This window comes from Diadema setosum, chromosome 15 (assembly GCF_964275005.1).
Source record: "Diadema setosum chromosome 15, eeDiaSeto1, whole genome shotgun sequence".
NCBI classification, from domain to species: domain Eukaryota; kingdom Metazoa; phylum Echinodermata; class Echinoidea; order Diadematoida; family Diadematidae; genus Diadema; species Diadema setosum.
This window is the reverse complement of record NC_092699.1, coordinates 33321220-33345361: the sequence shown is the minus strand read 5'-3', so window position 1 is coordinate 33345361 and position 24142 is coordinate 33321220. Positions and strand designations below refer to the sequence as shown.

General features: G+C 38.7%; 1 protein-coding gene across 1 annotated transcript in view; it reads right to left on the bottom strand.

Annotated features, from left to right (window-relative positions):
* Positions 1–1433: 1433 nt before the first annotated feature.
* Positions 1434–24142, bottom strand: part of LOC140239119 (arf-GAP with coiled-coil, ANK repeat and PH domain-containing protein 2-like) — a 59876-nt gene continuing 37167 nt past the window's right edge. The window contains exons 12-25 of the mRNA XM_072319007.1: positions 21607–21658; positions 19935–20035; positions 17924–18052; positions 17024–17154; positions 15363–15496; positions 14485–14579; positions 12318–12535; positions 11245–11325; positions 10289–10383; positions 9229–9345; positions 4388–4497; positions 3324–3384; positions 2228–2277; positions 1434–1701 (exon numbers count right to left, since the gene is read on the bottom strand). Of these exons, the coding sequence (XP_072175108.1) occupies positions 1545–1701; positions 2228–2277; positions 3324–3384; positions 4388–4497; positions 9229–9345; positions 10289–10383; positions 11245–11325; positions 12318–12535; positions 14485–14579; positions 15363–15496; positions 17024–17154; positions 17924–18052; positions 19935–20035; positions 21607–21658 (1531 nt within the window). The 3' untranslated portion in view covers positions 1434–1544. The remainder of the gene's footprint in view (positions 1702–2227; positions 2278–3323; positions 3385–4387; positions 4498–9228; positions 9346–10288; positions 10384–11244; positions 11326–12317; positions 12536–14484; positions 14580–15362; positions 15497–17023; positions 17155–17923; positions 18053–19934; positions 20036–21606; positions 21659–24142) is intronic.

Genomic DNA, 24142 nt, shown 5'->3' with positions numbered 1-24142 from the left:
AATTGTATGAGAGCAGAAAGACAAAAAGGCCAAAATCATACTATCTCATATGATGACATTTACAAACGTCAACAATAAACTTTACACATTTGACCCACAGCGTGACTTTACTACACATTCCTTCTCCTTGCCCGGAAGACATCCAGGCTTTCAGGTCAGAATTTGATTTGTGAAATTATGGGTGAGAAAGCGGCTGACATTAAATTTTCGGTGAAGACAAAAAATTAGTAGACATCTTTCGATGTGATACCACTGATATACGAACGGTAAACATAATGATGTGGTGTGCTTTGAACAAAAGAAAGTTGCAGAAATAAAAACTTTTTTTTCTTTCTCATAAGGTGCAATGTCATCTCATGAAATAAACATTCTTCCATCAGATCACAGTAGGAAACTATGTTTGTGGAAGGACGAGTTGGAAAGCTGGATGCTCTCATAACACTTTTTTTTACTACATTCATGACGTAAAGTATGCACATTTCTAATCTGCAGGGTTTCCATGACAACCAATACAGCTTGTTTGGTGTTCTCATGGCGTCTTGCCTGGCATAGCACCTGTTCATTGATACACACAGTTTGTACACAGAGTACAGACCAGGGCCCCAATTCATAAAACTTGTTATCAATAACAAGTTACGATAGTTGTTGTATGCTACTAAAATCCTTGCATCTGTTTGGCCGAGAGCAAATTTGTCAAAGAAATGTGGCAGTTGTTACTGATAACAAGTTTTATGAAATGGGACCCAGATTGGCAACCTTTGGTAGCGCATGCTGCGATAAGCTAGCCATCACCATCAACAAAAACCCGTCTATGGCAACCACCTGAAGGGAACAAAAAGTTTAAACTTCTTTGTACTCTTTTATCAGGATATGGAGCAACAGTCCATTCATTCAGGAAGTTTCCTTCAAAATCATGGAGACTTATGGCAAGTCCGTTATCAACAATTCTGAAATTTGCAATCCTGATTTGAGCGAAAATATTCCTGTTTTTTTTTTTCTCTATGCAATTGTACACACTAAAAAAGGTCATTGGATGGGATCTAAAGGGAATGTGCCAGCATCAGAGGTAAAAACAGATAATCTAAAAAAAAAGAATATGGAATCGATGACATCTAATCATCAGCTTTTAAAAAAGAAGGTACGGTATACATCTTCCCTTCTCAGTGCATGCAAGAAGTTGAGGTTCGCTTGTGCCATTGACAAAAAAAAAAGAAATGAAAATGAATTTTGGTCAAAACCTTTCTTGACAAACTCTTATCTCTTCTTCACCACATTTGCAAGCCGTATGACAAACTGACGCAAAAAAGGAAAAGTCAAGGTTAACAAAACAAATAAAGTAAAAGCTCTTGGCAATCCAGAGTTGGTGAAAGGTGAAAGAGTTTCCATCCACATGCTTTGCAAGTACCAAACAAAAAAAAAAAAAAAAACCATCTGATAACCAGCAATGCTGTAGTGATCACTTTCTTCCATATGATTTTGTGATACAAAGTGTTCCTTGAAAAGTGTCTATATATCTCTGCAGTGTAGTCCTTTGAAGACGCCTTCTACACGGTATCTTCAAATGATCTATTCCGGTTGAGTTTCTCCGGGTCGTAGGACGCAAGGTTCGTAAAATCTTGGAAGACGTCTTGGAAGGTCTCGTCATTCGGGTTGCCCAGCTCCGAGTCCTTCATCTCCTCGTTGAGTTTGGCAAGACGAAGCCTGTTTTGAGGGAGAGTGAAGCATCACAAACATGTTAATGAATGCATGGGACTAGGAGCCACTGAATGTTACATGTATGGGTTTAAGAGTCCATCGACACAATATAAATGCACTGCTCTGTAAGGAGGTATACAAAACCTCAGCAATGAGTCAAACTCAGCTTTAGAAACCACAGCACAATTTTCATTTACTCTGTGTAATTATCATTATTACAGTATCATCATCACAATTATTCTATACATGCATATATTTACACTTTTTTTTTCATGTCAACGTCTATGATGCAGCAGTTGTTTGGGAAAACAAAAACACGATAGAAATTGAAGGCAGGCATCTTTCTGCCAATACATGTCCATACACTCTTGACTATTTATGGTGTGGGAGACAGATGTTCTTAGAAGCAGAATGAAGGTTTCAAGAGGTAAATTGAGGAACAGACCATAGTTCTGAAAAAAAAATCGGAAAAAAAACAACAACAAAACTCCATTTCGATAAAGTGAAATCACTTGTTGACGCATGTACTCACAGTGTGACGATGTCTGCATTTGTCGTCGTAATCGCAATCATCAGAGGGTCCTGAAACAAAAAAGGATCGTGTGATCATCGCTCCGTTGTTGCACTAGTTTGCACAATTTTATTACTAACCGATATGAACATAGACGTTATCACCAAAACTTTAAACACCTCCATGCACAATTTGCATAAAACTAATGATGTGAAGTATAAACCTGCCTTTAAAAAAAACCATAAAATCTTTGGTGTGTGCACAAAAACTTTCTCATTGACATGACGCTACATGAGTGGTATCTGTGTGACAAGAAGTGTGACTATGATTACACTATGATTACATCATAATGTTGTTGCTAGTCATAACTATGGAAAACCATACAATATTCATTACCAGACAAAAGGGAACTGGGAACTCCCTGTTGCTGTTGCTGACAGTACAAACGTAATGGAATACAAACCTGCCTGCAGGGTCCTCACAGTCTCATATTTTGACCAATAGGGGTATGAACATGGCATAGAATATGCTTTTTTTTTTTTTTTTTTACAAATTACTCCCTGTTGATTTGATGGCATACACTCAACAAACATCTAGCCATGTTGCTCTTTTTCTTTCTTCAAGATACATTTTTTCACTTTTGAATTGTTTCATTTATTACAAACTCTGACACAGTACCACTCTATTCCTGTTTTAGCATACTCACTCTGGCCCAATGAATACTGTACACGCCAATATTTCGCGCGGTTTTTACTTTTGCGAATTTCGTGAGTCAGGTGCTATGCATGAAATTAAAGACACGCGAAAATAATGACTCTAATCCATATGTGAATGTGAATCACACACGTCTACATTTCTCTGTTCAGTACAGCACTCAACGATCATGAATTTAACCACTCGCAAAATCGTTGGGAAGTCTTGATTCGCGAAAATTTAGTATCGCTAAATATATGGCGTATACAGTAAATAAATAGACAAACAACTGTACTTCGCAAATATTCTACTGATAAACTACAATGACAATGGTGAGGACACTACTATCACTACTACTTTAACAACAATGATGTCAACAATGACAACATTTACTGTGAATAAAACTAATCAAAAAACTGCTTACCTGTTTGTCTCTATCTTTGGCCCTCTGATCCGCACCCCGTTTCAGACACAGACACACGAGCCTGAATGAAGACAAACAGAAGGAAACCAAACATGTTGAAATTAAAGATAATCACAAACACTCATGACAATATCAACCTGCAATGCAAAATGCAAAGTAATTCTCCCCAACTATGACTACCATTTATCTGTCGACATCCACTTTTCAAGTCAAGTATGCAAAGCACACATGAAGCTGTGTGTCTCACAGATTTGAATGCTCTCACACGTACACTGCATCACCCACTGCACTCATGATTGATCATTATCTTCATAGTATTGTCTGCAGAACAAAATCAGGATATCTTCAGAGAGTTGCGATTGATCAGACAGTTGTAAGTCCCCCAACCAAGTCAAACTCTGTGTTCAAATCGATCTTTGTGATTGATATCAATCGCAACTTTTCAGACGAAACTCATGGCAAATCTGTTGAAGGCTGTGAATGATTCTAAAGCAATTATCGCAGAATATGAAAAAAAAAAATCACAAACTTTTGGTTGCCATGGAATTTGTAATCAATCAGTGTGGACATCAAAATTATGAAAAGGGCATCATTAGACAGAGGAGATATAAAATGACTTTTTACCATGAAAACAATTTCAAAATCACTGGGAATGCAGATTTTTAATACGAAGATACCAACGGCAGGCATACTTTTTGTGTCAGCGTTGTAAAATTCAATTCATGCAGATTGATCAGTCTGAGTTTGATCCTTATATCAAGACGGATATTTGCAATCAATCGCAAAAGGAATTCGATCGCAAGTTTTTTTATGCAGTGCACTCCCATTATAAGGACGTTAAACAATTATAATGAAATGCCCGTTACAATAAAGTAAAAATTTAGGTCAAAAGATTATCATCTATACTGTTATCATAACATTTATGTACTTTACTGTTTGGCTACAACAAAATTTCATTAGAACGAAAGAAAGAAAACTGCCAGTTCTGAGGACATCATTATAACAGCACTGCACTGTATTTGAAAATGATGTCAGCTGCAAAAGGAGGGGTGCATCTTTCTCACCCTGTGTTTCCCAGCATGGTTGCCAAGTGGAGTATCGTTCTACCCTCGGCGTCGGGCAAGTTGACTTTGGCTCCGTTTAGCAGCAGGAACTCCAGCGATGTCATGCTTCCCTGTGTCATGGGAGGGAGGGAGAGAGATGTGAAGACAGATGACAAATCACCATGGAGACTCTTAACGTTCTGGGAAGTGTTCTTCAAGGATTGACAATTTTCCTCTTTCTCCAGCCAGCCATTTCAGCCAGCATCATAACAAAACTCCTTTCTTTCAAAAGGACAGGATGAATCCCCCTCCCCACTTTCAGCTTGTCAGCAAGAAGGGAAATATACCCCCAAAATATGAAGAGAAATATGAAGTTTACCACGGGAAAGTATGTATTCACGTTTCAGTGATAATCCAATATGTGGTTAATATTATGTGTCTGTGCAATTTGTCTGTGCAAGAGTATGGAATGTGCAGCAGGGATATACAGTGTAGTACTAGCATTATAGTATGTAGGATATACCTGTAGTCCACAGGGCTGCTAACATTGACATTAGTCAATTTAGGGTGGTTCTAAAGAGCAATAAGAGATATCCTCGCATGCTACATACATGCACCTAAAATTAAAAAAAAAAAAAAAAAAAAAAAAAAAAAACTATGAATAAAATATATAAACAATGCCAAATCAGGAAGACTTTCAGATAGATTCTGTTGTCAGTAGAGATATTCCAGTTTTCAAGAAGCCTCAAATACAAGTATAATCAGGTTACTCTAACAGTTAAGGGTATATCCCTGAAGTCTGTCTCATATCTCACTGATGCATTCATTTCCCAAATGTACACGTGTATAAACTTTGTACTCATTTCAGCATGGTGATGTTGAGGAAGCAATACGTTGGCAATGTCTGAAAAATAAAATCTTGATTCATATCATCACTTGCCAGCTAATCTAAACCAGCTACCCTTGATAAAGAAGAATACTTGTGTCTTCAGTAATTCCCAGGTTTCAACCCAAACAGCTATGGCATAGCTCTACAAACTATGTGTGCCCTACTATGCTCATTCATTCTTCAGCACCTAGAGCTCTCTTACGCTGTAAACTTCTAGTCCCTATAAAAGGAAGTCAGTGAATTCTAAACTGTTTTACATGAGTTCAGACAGAGTGTGTATCTGAGGAGTACAGTTCTACTGCAGATTGGGGTGATACACAAACAGTATACACCAGACCCATGGCTGCACACATACCCTTATCCACTGAAGCACAAGGCCACACATACACACACAAACATACAAACACACATACACACATATGGTAACTGCCAGCTGTTCAGCAAATTTTGAGAGAGGCAATTCAGGTGATAGAGGTTAAACAATCTCTACAAAGCATTTTCTTTTTGTCTTTTTCTAAAAGTGCTTTGTTCACCCTGTTCATCTGTGTCAATGCATAGGCTAAACATCAACATAGTGCCTACTGCTCATCAAATGATCATCAAATATATATTTTTATGTATGCTATGTTTGCTGTGCCTATATATGACGCTGCAAAAAGAAAAAAATACCAATCTAAAAGCAAAATATGTATTACAAAGCACTATATGTAAGCATACAATGAATCTCTTAGATTCTTCTCTGCATTGAATGAATGTGAGCTAAAAATAATTCAATAACAATGCATATATGCACATATGTGAAATCTTGTTCACCAGCTTGTTCTACCAAGTGTTAATATTAAACTCTATAATGTCCACATGATGTTAATTTAAGGTGATATTCCCTTTCTGCCTTTCCAGGATATATGGTATGGATGAGCTACACAGTGCACCCTGCCGATGATGATGCAAAATGTATGGAGGTCAAAGTCTGCATACTCAGGTGAGTGGGAAGAGTAGGGAATGAATTAAAACAAATGGAACAGTAAAAGTTTTGTAAACTCTATGAAAGCCAGGGAATTTTTTAAATCATCAAATTTCTCTCATTTTCACAAAACAAAGAATAAAGATATGCAAACTAGATGAGATGATGATATCTTCCACTCTGACATTCGCCACTGGCTCAAATGAATTCCATTCAAAAATTGTATCTGGCATCAATCTATTTTTGTAGTGTGCTGACTTTAATCATAGTGATGCTGCTTGTTTAAAAGGAGGAGGTTTACTTGCTAAACTAAGAGAAAATGTGAATTTTCATTTCATTTTCCACTCTCAAACTTTTAGACTAGCTTCAAGGGCACATTCGCTGCTTTGTCTGTTTGACTTAATGAAGTCTTCTCTTAAAGTGAATTTCTACATGAAGGGTGATTTCCCCTTTAACCTCATTCCCTCTCATCCTAGTCTAATGGTGCCCAACCTCCACACCCTAGCTGTGCATGGAGAGTACCAATAAATCAAATTTTGACTGACCTTAACTCTGGTGGGCTTCTGCAAGGGGCATAAAAATCACACAACACAAACCTTATACCATCTTTGTCCCAACACTACACGTTACGCACATGTACATGTACCGTATGCCCCCCAAAAAAATTACAACGGGACCCTCTGCAATGATATCTTTCAAAATAGTGAATCAATCGAAATACAAATTCAGGGTATAAACTATAACTCATTGCCCACATCTTACAGAAAACCCCATTCGATTTGCTTCAGTGGTAAAAGAGAAATGAGGAATTTTGTAAAGGATGTCAAGAGAATCTCTTCCCTCCAAGTTCTGTCTATTGTATTGACACACAAAAGCATCGAAGTGCTAAACTTGGAAGAATCAGACTCATGACATGCTTTACAACAATCCACATTTCTCTGTGACCCCTTAACCAAATTGAATGGGGTTTTCTGCAAAATAGAGCTAAGATAGACCCTGAAGTAGCATTTAGACAGTTTAATCATATTGGGTGTTATCAACGCGAAAATTTGATTGTAATTTTTTTTTTTTGTGGACATACTGTATATTGCACACAATTCACACATTATCATGACATGCTGTTGTAGTTACACACAAGTTAATATCGTAAAGCAAGATATTTTTGCGGCATGAAATTTTCATGACTTGCCACTGGCATTTCATGCAGACAGTGTAGACACGAACTTTCGTGTGTATTTTAAGTTTGTGAATCTTGACTCTCACAAAATTCACAAAATCAAAATGCATGCAAATATTTTGGGTTTTACAACACTACTAAAAACAAGAGACCCGCGGGTCTAGCGCTCACCTGAGTATCGCAAGTTCACCTTTCACGCAGTCACTAATCTAAATTATTCACAGCTCTACTAAAATTTGACCAGGCTTCTCAAGTAGAAGATGAAAATGTACAATAAGGGCCGAAATTTTTAAAGATTCCTTCATTTGGGGGGATTGGGGGCCCCCTGGGGCCCTCTGGGTGGGGCATGGTGCCCATTTTGATAAATTGAGATCCTGACCCCCTAGGGATGCTACCTGCCAAGTTTGACGAAAATCCATCATGAGGTTTTCAGGAAGAAGATGAAAATGTACAATTCAGGCCCCCATTTGGACCTTCCCAACCCCCCCCCCCCTGCCCCCAAGAGGGGCACCCCTGGATTTGCTATGAACAAACTTGAAACTACAGTCATTAATGTACTCACTCATAGTATTATCTTAGCTCTATAACTTCTGATTCTAGAGAAGATTTTTAAAGATTCCTTCATTTTGGGGGGTTTGGCCCCGCTGGGGCCCCTGGGTGGGGCATGGTGCCCATTTTAACAAATTGAGATCCTAACACCCTAGGGATACTACCTGCCAAGTTTGGTGAAAATTGGTCATGGGGTTCTCAAGAAGAAGATGAAAATGTATAATTTAGGCCCCATTAGGACCCCTCCCCACCCCCCTCCCCTGGGTCCCAAGGGGGGCACCCCTGATTCTGCCATGAACAAACTTGAAACTACAGTCATCAATGTACTAACTCATAGTATTAACTTAGCTCTATCACTTCTGGTTCTAGAGAAGAAGATTTTTACAGATTCCTTAATTTTGGGGGGTTTGGGCCCCCCTGGGGGCCCCCTGGGTGGGGCATGGTGCCCATTTTAACAAATTGAGTTCCTAACCCCCTAGGGATGCTACCTGCCAAGTTTGATGAAAATCGGTCTTGGGGTTTTCAAGAAGAAGATAAAAATGTAAAAGTTTACGCACGACGGACGACGCACGACGGACGACGCACGACGGACGACGCACGACGCACGACGCACGACGCACGCTGGACGAAGGGCGATCGCAATAGCTCACTTGAGCCTTTGGCTCAGGTGAGCTAAAAACCCAACTAAATAAACATACACACGTATGATTCACACATATTAAAAGATTTCTGGCATATTTGGCCGGTAGACTACACTTAACCCATTGAGGGCGGGCTGATTTTGCTATAATATGCATTTCCCATTGACATCTGCCCAAGCATACTCTAGACTCATCTTCAACAGATTAAAGAAGCATGTATCATAAGATTTCGCATGTACAGTGTAAGGTAATATTGTTATCAAATCTTGATTGTGCATCTCCAATCTCAGTTCTACAGTTCTTCATGTCATTTTAAGACACTGGTATATAAGAGAAAACTACTGTCTTCCGCAACGTCATACCACAAATGCACTGGACGAGATGACACAAAATAAATAAGTGCTGATTTATGACTAGGCTACAACACTTCCATCTTGTGACACAATGTTTTCTCTCCTATATACAATGTAAAGTATGTACGCAGTTTGTATTGACTGTGCACACTGGTGGTTTAGCACACATAAATCATGAGCAAATATCAAAACTAGAAACCACTTCAGAGTAGAGTGGCTTTTTCTCTTCCTCAAGGCAAACTTTAGTCTCGCTCGTGCTAACGAAATGACGAGGGGTGAACGGACTCACCAGCGAGACTGCTTTGTGAAGTGCGGTCCTCATCAAGTCGGACTCGTCGGGCCTGTTCAGGTTTGCTCCGTGGGCCAGCGCGTTCATCATGACCTGTTCGCTGTTGTTGGACGCTCCCTGTGTCGGGATAAAAAATTCAGACATCATGGATTGATACCTTGATCAGCATTTCGTCTGTTGAGAATGATAAGGGCGTTAAGTTGCCACAAAACCCATAGTGTTCAAGACCACTTAACGCCCTTCTCATTCTCAACAGACGATTTGTTCTTCAAACCAGGGATGTTGTCATATCTTTATGAAATTTCTGCGACAAGACCATAAATATTCCCTCTGATTTCGACAATATTCAGGAGAAGAAATGCACACAAAAAAAGAACTACTCATAAATCATTACTAATTTTCCTGAGCTATGGAAAGATAATTTCTCACTATATCTCAAACATCTCCCTCATAGGAGCTAATGCATTAGGAATGCTTACTTCATTGTTGTTATTACCATTACTATCGTTGCAAAATGACTGAGAATTAAAGGTGGGGAAAATGCTTTTAGGCCACTGAGACTTCCCCCCCCCCCCCCCAATCAAAACACACTGCATTGTGTCATACAATGTATATCGGTACTCTATTCTCACATACTTACCTTGAGAGTACTTTTGCAACCTTCAGAAAAGTTGTATTCTTTACTCACAGCCCCTGACTACATAATGTTCATTGTACTTTCAAACCAACACTATAATCATCCTGAGATTAACAAGATAACATAACACAATGGTAAATGATTTATATTGAGAGTCCTCTTCATTATGATATTAAGTCTCTTCCCAAGAATTTAACAGAAAAAGGAAATAACTTGAGAATACTATAAACTTAACCTTGCCCCAGGGTACAACAATGCACAGTGAAGAAGTAAAGCATGATCAATGGTACATTGCTAGACAACTTTTATACAATGGCAATAAAAAAGTCAAATCATCATCTCAATACATTATCCATGATAAAATAGGCTGTATTTGATTTCGGAGACTGGTAGTAATCACTCGTGGAGGATTCGTGCACCCACCAGATACAGAAGCTCTTGCGGTGAGATGGGGTCACCACTCAGGGGCGAGCTCGGGACCTCCAGCTCTCCCTCTGAACTGTCACTCGTGACTAGACCTGTGGGAGACACAGGAAGGAATGCCGACTGCAGTTCAAATCTGAATTACAAGGAGTCTAATACACACATGCATGCACTAAATGAACAGGTTATGTGTCACTTTCACCAAAGATTTGGCTCGATTTTAAATACAAACAGTACCTTGCGCGTTTGTGAAAGAGAAACTCTAACATCCCCTTCCTAAGATCATGACCGCATTGTACTTCTTTACTCATAACAAGAACATTGCAGGACTACAGCAAGTAAAAGGTAGAGACCCGACTATAAATAAACTAGCCCATCATAATGTCCATTTGTTCACCCACTTTTATGAAACATTACACACTTGTGAAACTCCTCCATATCTCATTTGCTTAGAAGGATATTAGCATGATGAAGAAAAGGTGACTTTAACTATATTGCATTTTCAATTGTTTTCCTTTAGCGAGAGTTCAAGAACAATACGAATCTTCTAAATGACCATGTTTTGTAACTAGATAATGAGAGCAGACATACTTGAAAACTTCAATCATCTGACCAGTTCAAGGAAATGTTAATGATACATGTCATAAAAGGCAATATTGTTGCTGTACATTTGTGTATGTGTGTGTGTGTGTGTGTGTTTTTACAGTAATTATCTTTATAATGCATCATAAAGTTTGTATATCTGTCCAAAATTATCTTTTTATTTCATCTTTCTTTTCTTGCTTGCTCTCTTACGATTCTAACACAAAAATTGTTAACATGTTCTGCCATATGCAACCAACTGTAAAGTTACAAATTACGAATAATATGAATGTTTTGCATTCATGATTCTGGCATTGTAATCAACATTGAGTTAAAGAACCTGAACAAACAGCTGCATTCACGCAGAAACAAACCTTCTTCAAAGTTGGACGGAACGTCGGACGCCCCGGGTATCTTGTCGGTGCTCCCACCAAGTCCGCTGTCGTTGGAGACCCCTACTGGAGAGAAGGATACAAAGTCACCTGACGAGGATTTTCTCCACATTTTCTTGATTCCAAAGTTTGGGTGCTTTCATTTGAAATTACTGTATATTTTTTATGTATGTGGCACATTTTTTTTTTCTTCATCATGATATTTATCAAAAGTTGGGGGTGTGTCTTATTCTTATTCTGGCTTTCCATCTGCCACATGATCTGCCATGCACACCACGATTGGCCATTAGTAGCTGAGAGTGGAATTTTTGTTTACATCTATCACAATTTGCACCATGATTAAAATCATGGTCTCAATCATGGAGTGATCGTGGTGATCTTGTCAGATCTTCAGGTCAGTTGTGGCAATGGTGTTGCTCGTAGAAAAGTTTGGAACTGTCCAAAGCTTTTCTACAATCAAGGCGAATGCCACAACTGATCTCAAGATCTGACAAGCTTCCTTCCCCAGTATGCAGTATATACAGAAATTTATGGTAACTTTCACACTCTGCTCATCAATCTCCAATTCACAACAAATTTTGAGCCTCAACAAAACCCAACTAGGCTTTCTTTTACCATATGCATAGCAATCTTTACTTCAAGAAATGAAATGATAACTATCTGTGATATTGTACAATGAAAATATATAGGATAGGCATTAAATCATCTAGCACTTCAAAAGTAGTGAATATCTGTCCTGAAAGAATCATGAATTTGCAAAGTGGCAATATTCTAAAAATAGGTATAAATTGAAGAGGTTTAAAATGGCCAGTTTGTTTTTCTTCGAGTTCTTGTCTTTTGCATTTCAATAAATTTGGTGATTCATCTATGGAAACTACACTAAAATTCTATGATAAACATAATTATTTATACTTAACATATGATTTGGAAAGAGGTATAAGTTTAAGCAATAGAAGTACAAATTGTACAACACGCAAACAGAGAATTTACATATTGTGCAGTTATCTGGAATAATAAAATAATTTCCGGCAGGTTTTTTGATGGGATTTTGCTACCTCTTGCCACTCCGTTCCGGACCTCCCCGTTCTCCTCGTCGTCACCGAGGGCGCCGTCACTGCTGCGACTGCCCAGCGACATCTTGTCGGCCGACCCCAGCTGGCTCTGCCGCTTGCCCCGCCTCCTCCGCCGCCGCTTGACGATGGGCTTGGTGAGGGTCTTGGAGATGAAGCGGTGGTGGAGGTATTTCGCTCTGATCCAATTCTCTCTCACGGGGCTGGGTAGGAAAAGATAATGATGTGACTTTACCACCAGCAGAAGTTTAGAGTGAAAGTATAGTTTTCATATGCCTGCAGAACTATCAATTATTGCTCCAAAATGTATGTGTACTGTATACATAAGAAATGCATGAAATGACACTGTTATAACACAATTTCAGTCAGGTAATGACGAAAATGAGAAATGCTATTGTCTGCAAAAAAAGGTTCACCATGAGTACTACAATCTCAGAGCTTATTCGATTATGGTTGCTACATAATTTTTCATAACTGATTATCAATAATTGACAAATCGCGACAACACAATATCCTCCAATCTTCCATGCAAGAGTGAATATCGCATGCAGGTTGTTGGAAAAATAATGATTGCAAGGGTACAATCAATCATCACGTTACGTCTTTACCTACCCACAATGATGAACGGAGCTTCTCTGGAATTAAAGGACAAGTCCGCCTTCATATACATATGGATTCAGTGAATGCAACAATATTAGTAGAACACATCAGTGAAAGTTTGGGGAAAATCTGACAATCTGTTCAGAAGTTAAGATTTTTTAAAGCATCGGCGCAATCACTGCTGAATGAGGAGACTACTTCAGTGTATGATGTCACTTGCGTACAACAGTATAAGGAAAATAAAAACAGAATTTCACAAAACTTTGTGTTTTGAATGAAGTGCACATTTCTTTGACTTGTTACTGATATATGTTAAGGGAAATATTATTCCCCTTGCCTTCTGAAAGAGAGAAGTCGAGCGAGTGTTCTTTTGTTTTGCGAGAAAAGTGAAAATATGTAGAATTTTCTTTATGCTTTCTTTATATCGTTGTACTCATGTGACATCACAAGCTACAGTAGTCTTCTCATCCAGCCGTGACTGAGCAGAAACTTCAAAAATTCATAACTTTTGAACGGATTGTCCGATTTTCCTCAAACTCTCAGTGATGTGCTCTACTACTATTGCTGCATTCATTCAACCCACATGTCTATGAAGGTGAACTTGTCCTTTAAAGCCATGTGTGACAATCTAAATCACTCTTCACTATTGATCTAAAAAATACTCCAAAACAACTTATCCTGGCAAATCACGTCAGCCAGGTAAAGGTTTTTTTTTTTTTCTTCTTCTTTTTTTTTTTTTATAGACCCTTTGATGTACTGCAAGCAATTCCAAATGTTACAAAATACACTTTTAGACCTTCTGAGAACTGTGTATTAGCTTTAAATCCCTGTGTGTCAAAATATTACTGATTAAACAATGAGAACAGTAACTGGTCTTCTAGGTCTGGAGAGAATTTGACTTTTAGATAAAACGTAATTGTCTTAACTGTGCGGACAGATGTGTAAATGGAGGGCAGATTCCAGATTATTATGCGCTTTGTAGCACAAATCCCTGCATAATGATCAATTCACAGTTATTAATTTCATATCAAATCAAAGAAAAAGGGCAATACGATAAGAATATGTCTCAGGTAGCACATTAAAAAGCAGATTAATTTTCAAGCAAGGTGGCCCCGTTTCTGCACTTAGTATAAACATGACAGTTTGCATGTGCCATAGAATAGATAGTAGCCCATGTAGATAACAGACATAAAATGCCAGTAGAAAACAAACAATTCAACATTAAAAAAATTAATATTTGTCATCATTCTTTTCACTTTATGATGATGAAGATGACGACAATACCGGTGGTTATGACGATGATGACAATGATAATGATGATGACGGTGATGATAGTGATAATAATGTTGATGATGATTATGGTGATACATGTAATTGCAATGATGATACTAACTATCACAATAATCAACATCATCCATGCACTGTTATGTGTGGAGTTGATTTCACTCGCCAGGGCAATCATATTCTGTAAGGTGCTTTGAGCACTCTTAAGTGGGGGAAAAGATGTCATTAAAAAATCAACTATAAAGAAAATACTGCATGCATTTCTTACCTGGGGCATCCAGGCGAAGGGTGAACCAGTGACATATCGCTGAGGTCTGCTTCATATATCTTGTTGACAATGTTGTTTCCAAGTTTCAGCATAACCTGTATTGAAAGCCATGAAAGCAGTGACCACTCAAAAAATTATACGTGTACAAACTCCGCAATCAGGGGGCATTGCTCAAGTCTTTAATTCAGAGCTGGGCAACCTGCTCTTGTTGCTAAAAACTGAACAGAAGGAGGGGTAAAATGTTTACACAATGGGCAATGTATCTATACCTGCTTTCCAGTCGACACTGTTCACATGGGAACTTTATTACTGATGGAACCTCCTAACCCACTGGCGTTCAGACTACAGTTTAGATAGCTTACCTTGGAATGCATTTCAATTATCAAACTTAATCTGAAATTTTACCTTGGAATGCATTTCAATTATCAAAACCTAATCTGAAATTTTTTATCACTACTACTTATTGATTGTTTGATTTGTTTTCGACTATTTCATCCATGCATTGAAAGTGGCTGATATAGTCTGAGTTTTTTTTTTTTTTTTAATGTGTACAATTTAATATGTGCTACAATCACAACTTGACAAGTTCTTGAAAACCTGAATATTGTTCAAACTCACAAAGGCTTGACTGATCAAGCAACAACTGCTGCATGCACATGGGTTTCCAGCTATTGACAGGCAAATTGGATAGTAGAGACTAATGAATTGTAAAGCTCATTACCACAAAAAAAAGGTGGACTCCCCCCCCCCCCCCCCCACAAAAATACAAACAACAGAAATGGTAAAACTTTGGTATAAAGTGGCCTCTTATGGAAGGAAACATCCATAAATTTGCATACATAATGAAGCAGACTCCGTGAAGTGAGCCAATCACATACCTGGTAAGTCTCTGGCTCCCATTGGTCGAGGGTTAACGACCTGACCTTTGATATGTGCACCCCAAGACTTCTGTGCACTCCGGAGCATTCGATACACAGAGTAATTCCTAAGTTGATACTTGCCCACTTGGGATCTAACAAGGGCAACAATGACGACAAAAAGAACACAGCAGTCAACAATATTATTTACAAACACAAGAACAAAAGCAACAATATAATTTGGATATTAAATGACAAAGTTACAAGCTTTTAAGACCCCGTTTACAGTGCGAGGCTCGGCCCAGCCCCGCTTCAGTGTAAATGCGAAAAAGGCCAAATGCGAGGCCAAAATTGGCCTCGCATTTGGCCTCGCTCTGGAGGTGGTCTCGGCCGTGGCCGAGCCCGGCCTCTTCTTGGTGTAAACGCAAACTGGGCCAAATGCGCGGCCAATTTTAGTCTGGCTTCCAGACCCTCTGCCCGTACTATTTCGCTATTCACGATATTAACCCCCTCAACGTGGAAAATTAGTATAGTTTAAGGTCGCCACGGAATCCAGTTGGCAAAGGGTCTGAAAACCAGGCTATACCAAATTGCGTTTGTTTACAAGCAGAGCGCCACTACGACAAAATATTGAAAGGTTTGAATTAAAAGTGCGGCCGAGCCCAGCAGTGTAAACGGACAAAATTGCGAGGCTCGGCCGCGCAATTGAGGCCAGGCTCTGCCGCGACCGAGCCCGGCCCCGCACTGTAAACGGGGTCTAACTTCCTAACTCTGGCAAGAGGACTGCAACAGAAACATGAATCAAAATGTGAACACACAAACTGTTCTGTTTATCATGATTAATAATCAACTGGCTTCAGCGACATTAAAAGACTTAAAATGGAATTAAAGGGATAGTACAGTATTGGTGGAGATGAGAATTGGGCTTTTAACTTTTTGCGAGATACGAAGAAAACACTTATGAGATAGTACAGAGCATGCCATTTTAAGAGGAATTCAAAGGTTACTTGATGAAAATCAGGTTTGGAATGACTGAAACATCCAAAAACAAAGTAAAACAAAGCGATCGTAATAAAGTGTGGGTCCCACACTTTATTAGAATCGCTCTTTTTTTGATATCTCAGCCATTTCAAAACCAGTTTTCATCAAATAAACGTTGAATTCCTCATAGAATTACATGCTCTTTCATATTTTATAAGAGGTTTCTCATTATCTCACCAAAAAATGTTAGAAACCTGAAATTAGGTCTCAACCAAAACTGTACGATCCCTTTAATAACGCAACCTCTTTTTCACCTGTGCATCATAATAATGGCACTCAAGGCAATCGCAGTGATGTACCCTGTATAATTTCATCAAGTTTACATGGTCTATTTCAAACAAAATGAGAACAGCTGATGCACAAATCACATTCATACCTACTGCATTCCATTCTGAGCACAGACATAGGTGTGTGAAACTATGTATTTCGAAGAGTAATTATACTGCTTACACATACATACAAAAAAGGTAAACCTTTTTCAAAATTATGATATTGATATATATGATATTTGTGCCAATATGGTTTGATGTCCTTTCATCGTTATAAAAATGCGAGCTGTTGTCACAAATTCTTCTGCATTAATTTGCAATTGTGATTTAATTTCCATCTATCAATGACAAGACAGAAATTCTCATCCTTACTGTCTGCTTTGCAGTCGCAGCATTTCTCGTTGCCTGGTAACGACATGACCTCCGCCTTGAAGCTGTCTTTCTTCAGCTCGTTGGAGAGGTTACTGTTTGCGGACGGCGAGGGAGACGCGTTGTCAAACACACTGGAATCCTGCCAAGACGAAAAAGGTTACATCTTATTTAATGATTACAGGAAAGAAATGACAGAGAAAAGAAAATCTTTATTCTGCAATAAATAATTCTGGTTTACATTAACCTACATGTATTTAGGATGGGCTGATTTTGCTACAACGTGCATTTCCCACAGACACCTGCTCAAGTATACTCAGGACTTGTCTTCAACAAGTTAACAATAGGACATTACACACTAAAATTCTATGTATTTTCACTCCCTGTTCTTGAACACTATACGTCTAGTCCACTGACTGGCTTTAAATGTCTAGTCCAGTTTTAATATTTGCATAAAATGTTTATATTTTGATTGTTGTTGATTTGTTTGATTTGTTTGATTGTTTCTATCACTTCTACTATTACTCCTACATTAGCACAGTCACTCCTAGTACTATGACTACTACTTCTAATAATCATGTCTTTACAGATTTGCACAACACATCTACAGTATGAATGCTTCTACTTCTGTTCCCTTGAATACGGCCAGAAGAGCCAGTACGTAAGCATCGACTGCTTCATAGCAGTCGGCTAAAAACTGAAGCTGCAGGGCCCTGTTTCATAAAGCTGTTCGTAAAGTTACGAACAACTTACGAGCGACTGGTGATCAGTTCTGATGTGCTATACTTATCAGAATTTCCATAATTCAGCACAAGAACTGGTCATCAGTCACTCATAAGTCGTTCGTAACTTTACGAACAGCTTTATGAAACACCCCCCAGGACTGCAATCTCTCATGGTGACCTCATACTGACCTCATTGGGACTGGTAGGAGACACCATGGGGCTGTTGAAGGCGGAGTTAATACCAGCCTGAAGCGCCTGGATCCAGGCTAGCCGTATGTTATCATTGTCTGCCTGCAGTACAATGGTCCTGGAGTAAATGGAGAGAAAAACAAAAAAGAACAGTGAAGACTTTAATCATAAACTGAGTTAACTCTATTCTTGTTAACCCGTTGAGGATGGACAGATTTTGCTACAACACGCATTTCCCACAGACACCTGCCATAGTATACTTGGGACTCATCCTCAACGGGTTAAGCTCAAATATTTGCGATTAAGGCTGCTAGAGAACAGAAACAATAATGAGAAAATATGGGATATCTTTAATCATAACTTCAAGAATATTCCTTGTTGTGGTACAAGTGAGGTATCACTGGAAAGCTTTCTCCCCCCCCCCCACCCCCCACCCCCTTCTCTCTCTCTCTCTCTCTCTCTCTCTCTCTCTCTCTCTCTCTAACTGATGATGGACTTACTTGAGAATGTTAAAGGGACTGTACAGTACTGGTTGAGGTGGGGATTCATGTTTTAAACATTCATAAGTGAGATAATGAAAAGCCTCTTATGAAATATGAAAGAGCATGTAATTTTAAGAAGGATTCAACGTTTATTTGATGAAAATTGGTTTTCATATCTGAGATATCCAAAAAAGTGCTAATAATAAAAGGCGACATGCCACAACTTAATTACGATCTCTTTGCTTCACCTTGTTTTTGGACATCTCAGCCATTTCAAAACCGATTTTCATCAAATAAACTTTTGATACCCCTTAGAACTGCATGCTCTTTGACATCTCATAGATTGGTTTCTGAATATCTCGCAAAACGTTAAAAGCCAAATCCTCACCTCGACCAGAACTGTACACACCCTTCAAAGGTCCTGTTGACCTTTGGGAGCAGTGATTTTCAAGATATCACATTTGATGCATATGTGAAGGTCTGTTGTATCACAAAACATCCTACCATATACAATTTTCGCAACAAAGCCTAAAATATAAGAAGATACAAGTATTTTTATCAATAAACCATAACTGTAGACGGTTAAGTCTGGAAACATTTTTTTTTTTAATAACTATGTATTGTTCACATTTGTGTATGTAACAATACTTAACATAGATTATATGGATTCAAATTTTTACAGTAGTAATGTTGTTTCTGTACCTACAAGTTGTAACTCACATTTCAGAACTATTTTAAAGCACTAATGCTGGGTTTTGTTTCATCTGCAAATGGTGAATTATGCCTTAAAACAATGGCCATTTCCTGGTCAAACTCTGTAAGTATTGAATTGGACCTGCATGACAAAACTTTATACTACACACTTTCCTTTCAAGTGGCCACTAAAGAAGCAATGAGTTTTCGTAAGCAAGTAATTTCAAGTCCCACGGCTTTAAAGGGATGGCATAGTTTTGGTTGAGGTGGGGGATTCAGATTTTAACTTTCTGCAAGATAATAAAAAAAAAAAAGATGAAACATCCTAAAACATCAAAGTTTGGAGAAGAAAATCAGATTTTCATGAACCCTTGACACCATCACTAGTCCGTTGGCCCTGGGCCAGTGAAATGTCAAAAAAAAAGAAGAAAAGATCTCTGGTAAGAACTGGCAAGTAAAGTGTTCCTACTTCATCAACATTGATGACAGAATTGTAAAGCATCCGAATAGTTTTTTGCTCATCTGGGCTTGTTGTTCAATGTTTTAGTGGGGTTGCAGGAATTTAATAGTACCGGTACATCATTATATGTGATAATGCGGTTTTCCGCAGTTTTCTGCGGTTTATAACGGTTTCATTTTTTATTTCTATTTTGAAGATGAAAGTCCTACTTTCAAGAGGCAGTATCGTATCATCGTATTTCACTCGGTTTATCGTAGTAAATACTATAAAATCGTACTGGTTGGCATCTCTAGTGAATTTTGATGGCTTTCGCCAGTAAATTGGCACTCTAAAGTATCTCTTTCAGTTGCTACTGTTCCACTCACTTTCCGGGTGAGACGACCTCAAAGCAGAACCTCCTGTCAATCTCGTCCATCGGCTTCACATTGCACAACCTCAAATCCTCAGCTGCAACACTTACTTGGCCCTGGTTTATAAAGGTATCAGAGTATGATATGAGACAAAATTACTTGTTACAATGCATGTGTGAATGCTGAGGGTGCAGACAGAATTTTAATCCCTTGTGTGCCGATTTAGAAGACCCCGTAGTGTTGTGCACGCTGACACAAGAAAGGGTCAAATATTGTAAATCGCTTTGGTGATATTCTGTAAAGATGAAAACTTTCACTTCCTCAATTTGCTGTTGTTGTTCTTGTTGTTGGTGGTGGTATTGTTGGTTGTTACTGTTGTTGTTGTTGTTGTTGTTGTTGTTGTTGTTGTGGTGGTGGTGGTGGTGGTGGTGGTGCTGGACCACAATCATCAGTAAACTTCACTTTATTATCTCCGCCAAGGCAGGGGGTTATGTCTTCATCGGTGTTTGTTAGCTTGTTTGTTGGTTTGTCCGTGTGCAAATTAACTCAAAAAGTTGTAAACGGATTCGGATGAAATTCAAAGGAAATGCTGAGAATGATACAAAGAACAGATGATTAAATTTTGGTAGTGATCCAGGAATTTTTATGGATTTTATGAAGGATTTTTGATATTTTGGCAGGTAGGGTCAATGAACTTTGGAGTTCAAGCTGCTATGTGACATTTTTAGAGGTTTGCGTACGAGCACTAGGAAAAGTGCGTGCTCTAGTTTCTGCGAGACGTGCCATGTAGCTGGAAGTTGATGACGTAACAAAAGGCTTCTACAGTACTGTATACTGGGAAATCGGGCAATTTTTAGCATGCACATTGTACTTGGAGGAAAAAGCACAGAAATCAAACCAAATCTAAACCAAACCAAGACAAAATACACACTGTTGAGCTTGGTGCAATACTGAGTGCTGGACATACATGCATCATCTCTGCACATTTGATTGATCTCTATCTCTACCTTGGACATTCACTTTCAGTGAATACTTGACACTCACATTATTGAAAGTGAAACTCCCCCCCACCCCCTCCCCCCCCCCCCCACACACACACACATAGGAGAAAGGATCACAGCTTATAATCACATACTAACCTAACCCCCACTATGTTTCAATAAAGATCCTGACATGCAAACACAACAATAGCTCTTTTGGCAGCACTGAAAGTCAAGCGACATTCTCTGGAGAGTCCTTTTTCTTTTGAAGAATGAGATTTCTTTGAAGTAAAGTTTCCCCCGACTCTCAATTTCCTTTCCTCAAATACTTAATTTCAACATTACAAGAAGCAAAGTGATGTCACAACACATAAATCACACTGTCAAAGTTTCATATGTGCACCATACTGACCCTGTCATTTCTTTGCACCCAGGGATTTTTCCAATGTTTCCAAGCATTAACATTGTTTTTAATCTTCTCCCTAAACTTTCTCACTAAAATATAATTTGTGTCAAGTTGTCTATAAAAATACAATCATGTAGTTTGTGTCAATTGCTACTGTGGTGATATTATGACAAATTGCAGTTCATAATTTTCTTATGTCTTGAACTTATCTAACACACGTTGTCCATGCACTTGGCAATGTCGTATCAAGCATCTTACAAATTTATTTCATAATCTTAACTATCTGTAGATTTCTTCTCACCTTTGACCTCTTCTGGTAAATGAGCTGGTTGTCTTTGATGGTAAACCACCGTCTGCAGGAGAAAGAGCATTAGCATATCAAAACATTAACACATAGAATCAGAAACAGACAAAACTAATTAACATTTATACAAATCTTATGAATATAAAGCTTTGCTGTTGTAGTTGGTGTTGTTGTTTTTTTTGTTTTTTTGTTTGTTTGTTTGTGTGTGTTTTTTTTTTTGTTTTTTTTTAGCCAGGCACTTGTCTGTGTCTTGCCCAACACAGCAGACAACTAATGCATGCAAAGCAAACTGGATTCAAAGTGCTTATTAAAATGTATTGAGTGAGTGAAAGTGGCTGTATGGGAAGAGCTTTTACTCAGTTCTTTACGGAGGGGAGTCTTGGGAAATAAACAAACTAAAAGAAGAAAAAGCTGCATGATTTTAAATCACACTCAAAACTTCACTACCCAATAAAAAAAAACAGCGTTCCTTTATTGCATGCATACAATTTGTACGGTTCCATGACATTTGCTCCTACGACAATCGCTCCCATAAAATATCTGCACAGTAAGGCAAACATAAATTCTACCTACAAACAAAACCCCAACCCTAATCCTAATCCACACATCAAACTAAACTTAAAACCCTATCACACCTCTAACCCCAACCCTTAGGTCCTTGGAGAATATATGACTGGAGCAAATGGTGCATGAGTAAATGCTGTGTCCAAAATTTGTACAGTGTCTATCTAATCAGCCTGAAATGGGCTAGTTACCCAACAGAAAATTCCATCACTATCATAAATCATACATCAACCCATTTCCTTTCACTTAATCATTTCAAAAATCATAGATTTCATTTCCGTTCTAAAAAGGGAAGTCTGCATGTAGATAGGGATTACTACATATCAAAATCGGCCAAAGACCAATGCGCGTCTTGGCTGTATCAACCAGACTCACACGAACTTGCAAAATTGCGCAAAGCAGCTGATTAGCGTAAGCTAGAACATAACCATGGACTTTCCATCAAATCAAAAAGCCTGTGTCTAGATTAGAATTCCGTCCAGTCATCAGGATGCGTCACTTGGCGGGTGACTTAGTATGATAACTCTGATTCCAAGATTCATAACACTTGCATCTGAGCCAAAACTTTGTCATAACTTTCAGAGCTTTGCAAGGGTTCATGACCTTTTCTTATCATAAGATTTCACATGAAGACCCTACAGGACATTGGAAAAAAGGGCTTGTCTTCACAAAAACAAGACGGACAAACAAAACAGCCAATCAGGAAGGCTACATTGTACTTCATCCTCCCGACAGGACATGAACATAAAGTCAAAAACTTTCAAGGAGTTTCCTATAGAATCACACAGACTTGGCCGCTATGTACAAACCAGTCCTGTCGAAACCACACCATATTCAAACCGATGTCAGCTGTTTTTATTTCAGTGATTTCATTCATAACAGGTTTTTCTTTTAATATGCCCAATTTCCTGAATGACTATTGACTCATCATGCGGACAAACCCAAATACCGCAAAAACTGAATTTAGTCGTATGATGCACAATTTACAAAATTAGGTTACAAGGATTGAATGTACCAATTAAGCCACTCACATACAATTGTATGCTGAATCCCTAAATTCATTTATTCATCTAGCTATTCTTTGTTTATTCTCTCTTTAATGTGTGTGTGTGTGGGGGGGGGGGGGGAAGGGAGATTATCTGTATGGTTTGTATTATCAAACATTTGCACCTAACAGTCGTGAATCCAATAGCTTGCAGCCATCCAAAAGATCCTGTCTGGTATTTTCCACCCATGCAAGGTTGAGTAACCGCACGTATGTAGAGTCTGCCTCGGCGGCTCTGGATTTGGTCCAACACAAATTTCCTGTTTTTGCTTAAAATGTTGCCCCCCTCCCCCTTTCCCCTCTACTCTTACCCCCTCCATTCTCCAGTTTCACCGAAACCAAACGACTCAACCTGGCCCATTTCTTGCAGGATGACAAGAGTCTCGCTTTCAAGGGAAGTCCTCGTACCCCTCTGCTGACAGCCACAAAGCAGTGCTACTTGCACATTCCACACAAAAAGAAACCTAACCCAGCACAAAATACACACACACACACTCACAAAGTAATTAATACTTGATGATATCTCCCTTTAAAGGGACTGTACAGTACTGGTAGAGGTGAGGATTCAGCTTGTAACGTTTTGCAAGGTACTGTAAAACATGATATATTCGCGGCATGAATTTTTCGCGAATTGGAGCCGACGGCCTTTTTGGCGGCATGAAATTTTCGCGAACTGCCACTGGCATTCAATGCATATAGTGTAGACAAGAACTTTCGCATGCATTTTAATTTCGCGAATCTTGGAGCTCGCGAAATTCGCGAAATTAAAATGCATGCGAAAATTCCTCGTTTTACAGTATTCAGAAACCACTCTAGGAAATGTTAAAGAGCATACAATTCTAGGGGAATCAAAAGTTTATTTCATGAAAATTGGTGTTAAAGGGATAGTACAGTATCAGTGGAGATGAGAACTGGGCTTTTAAG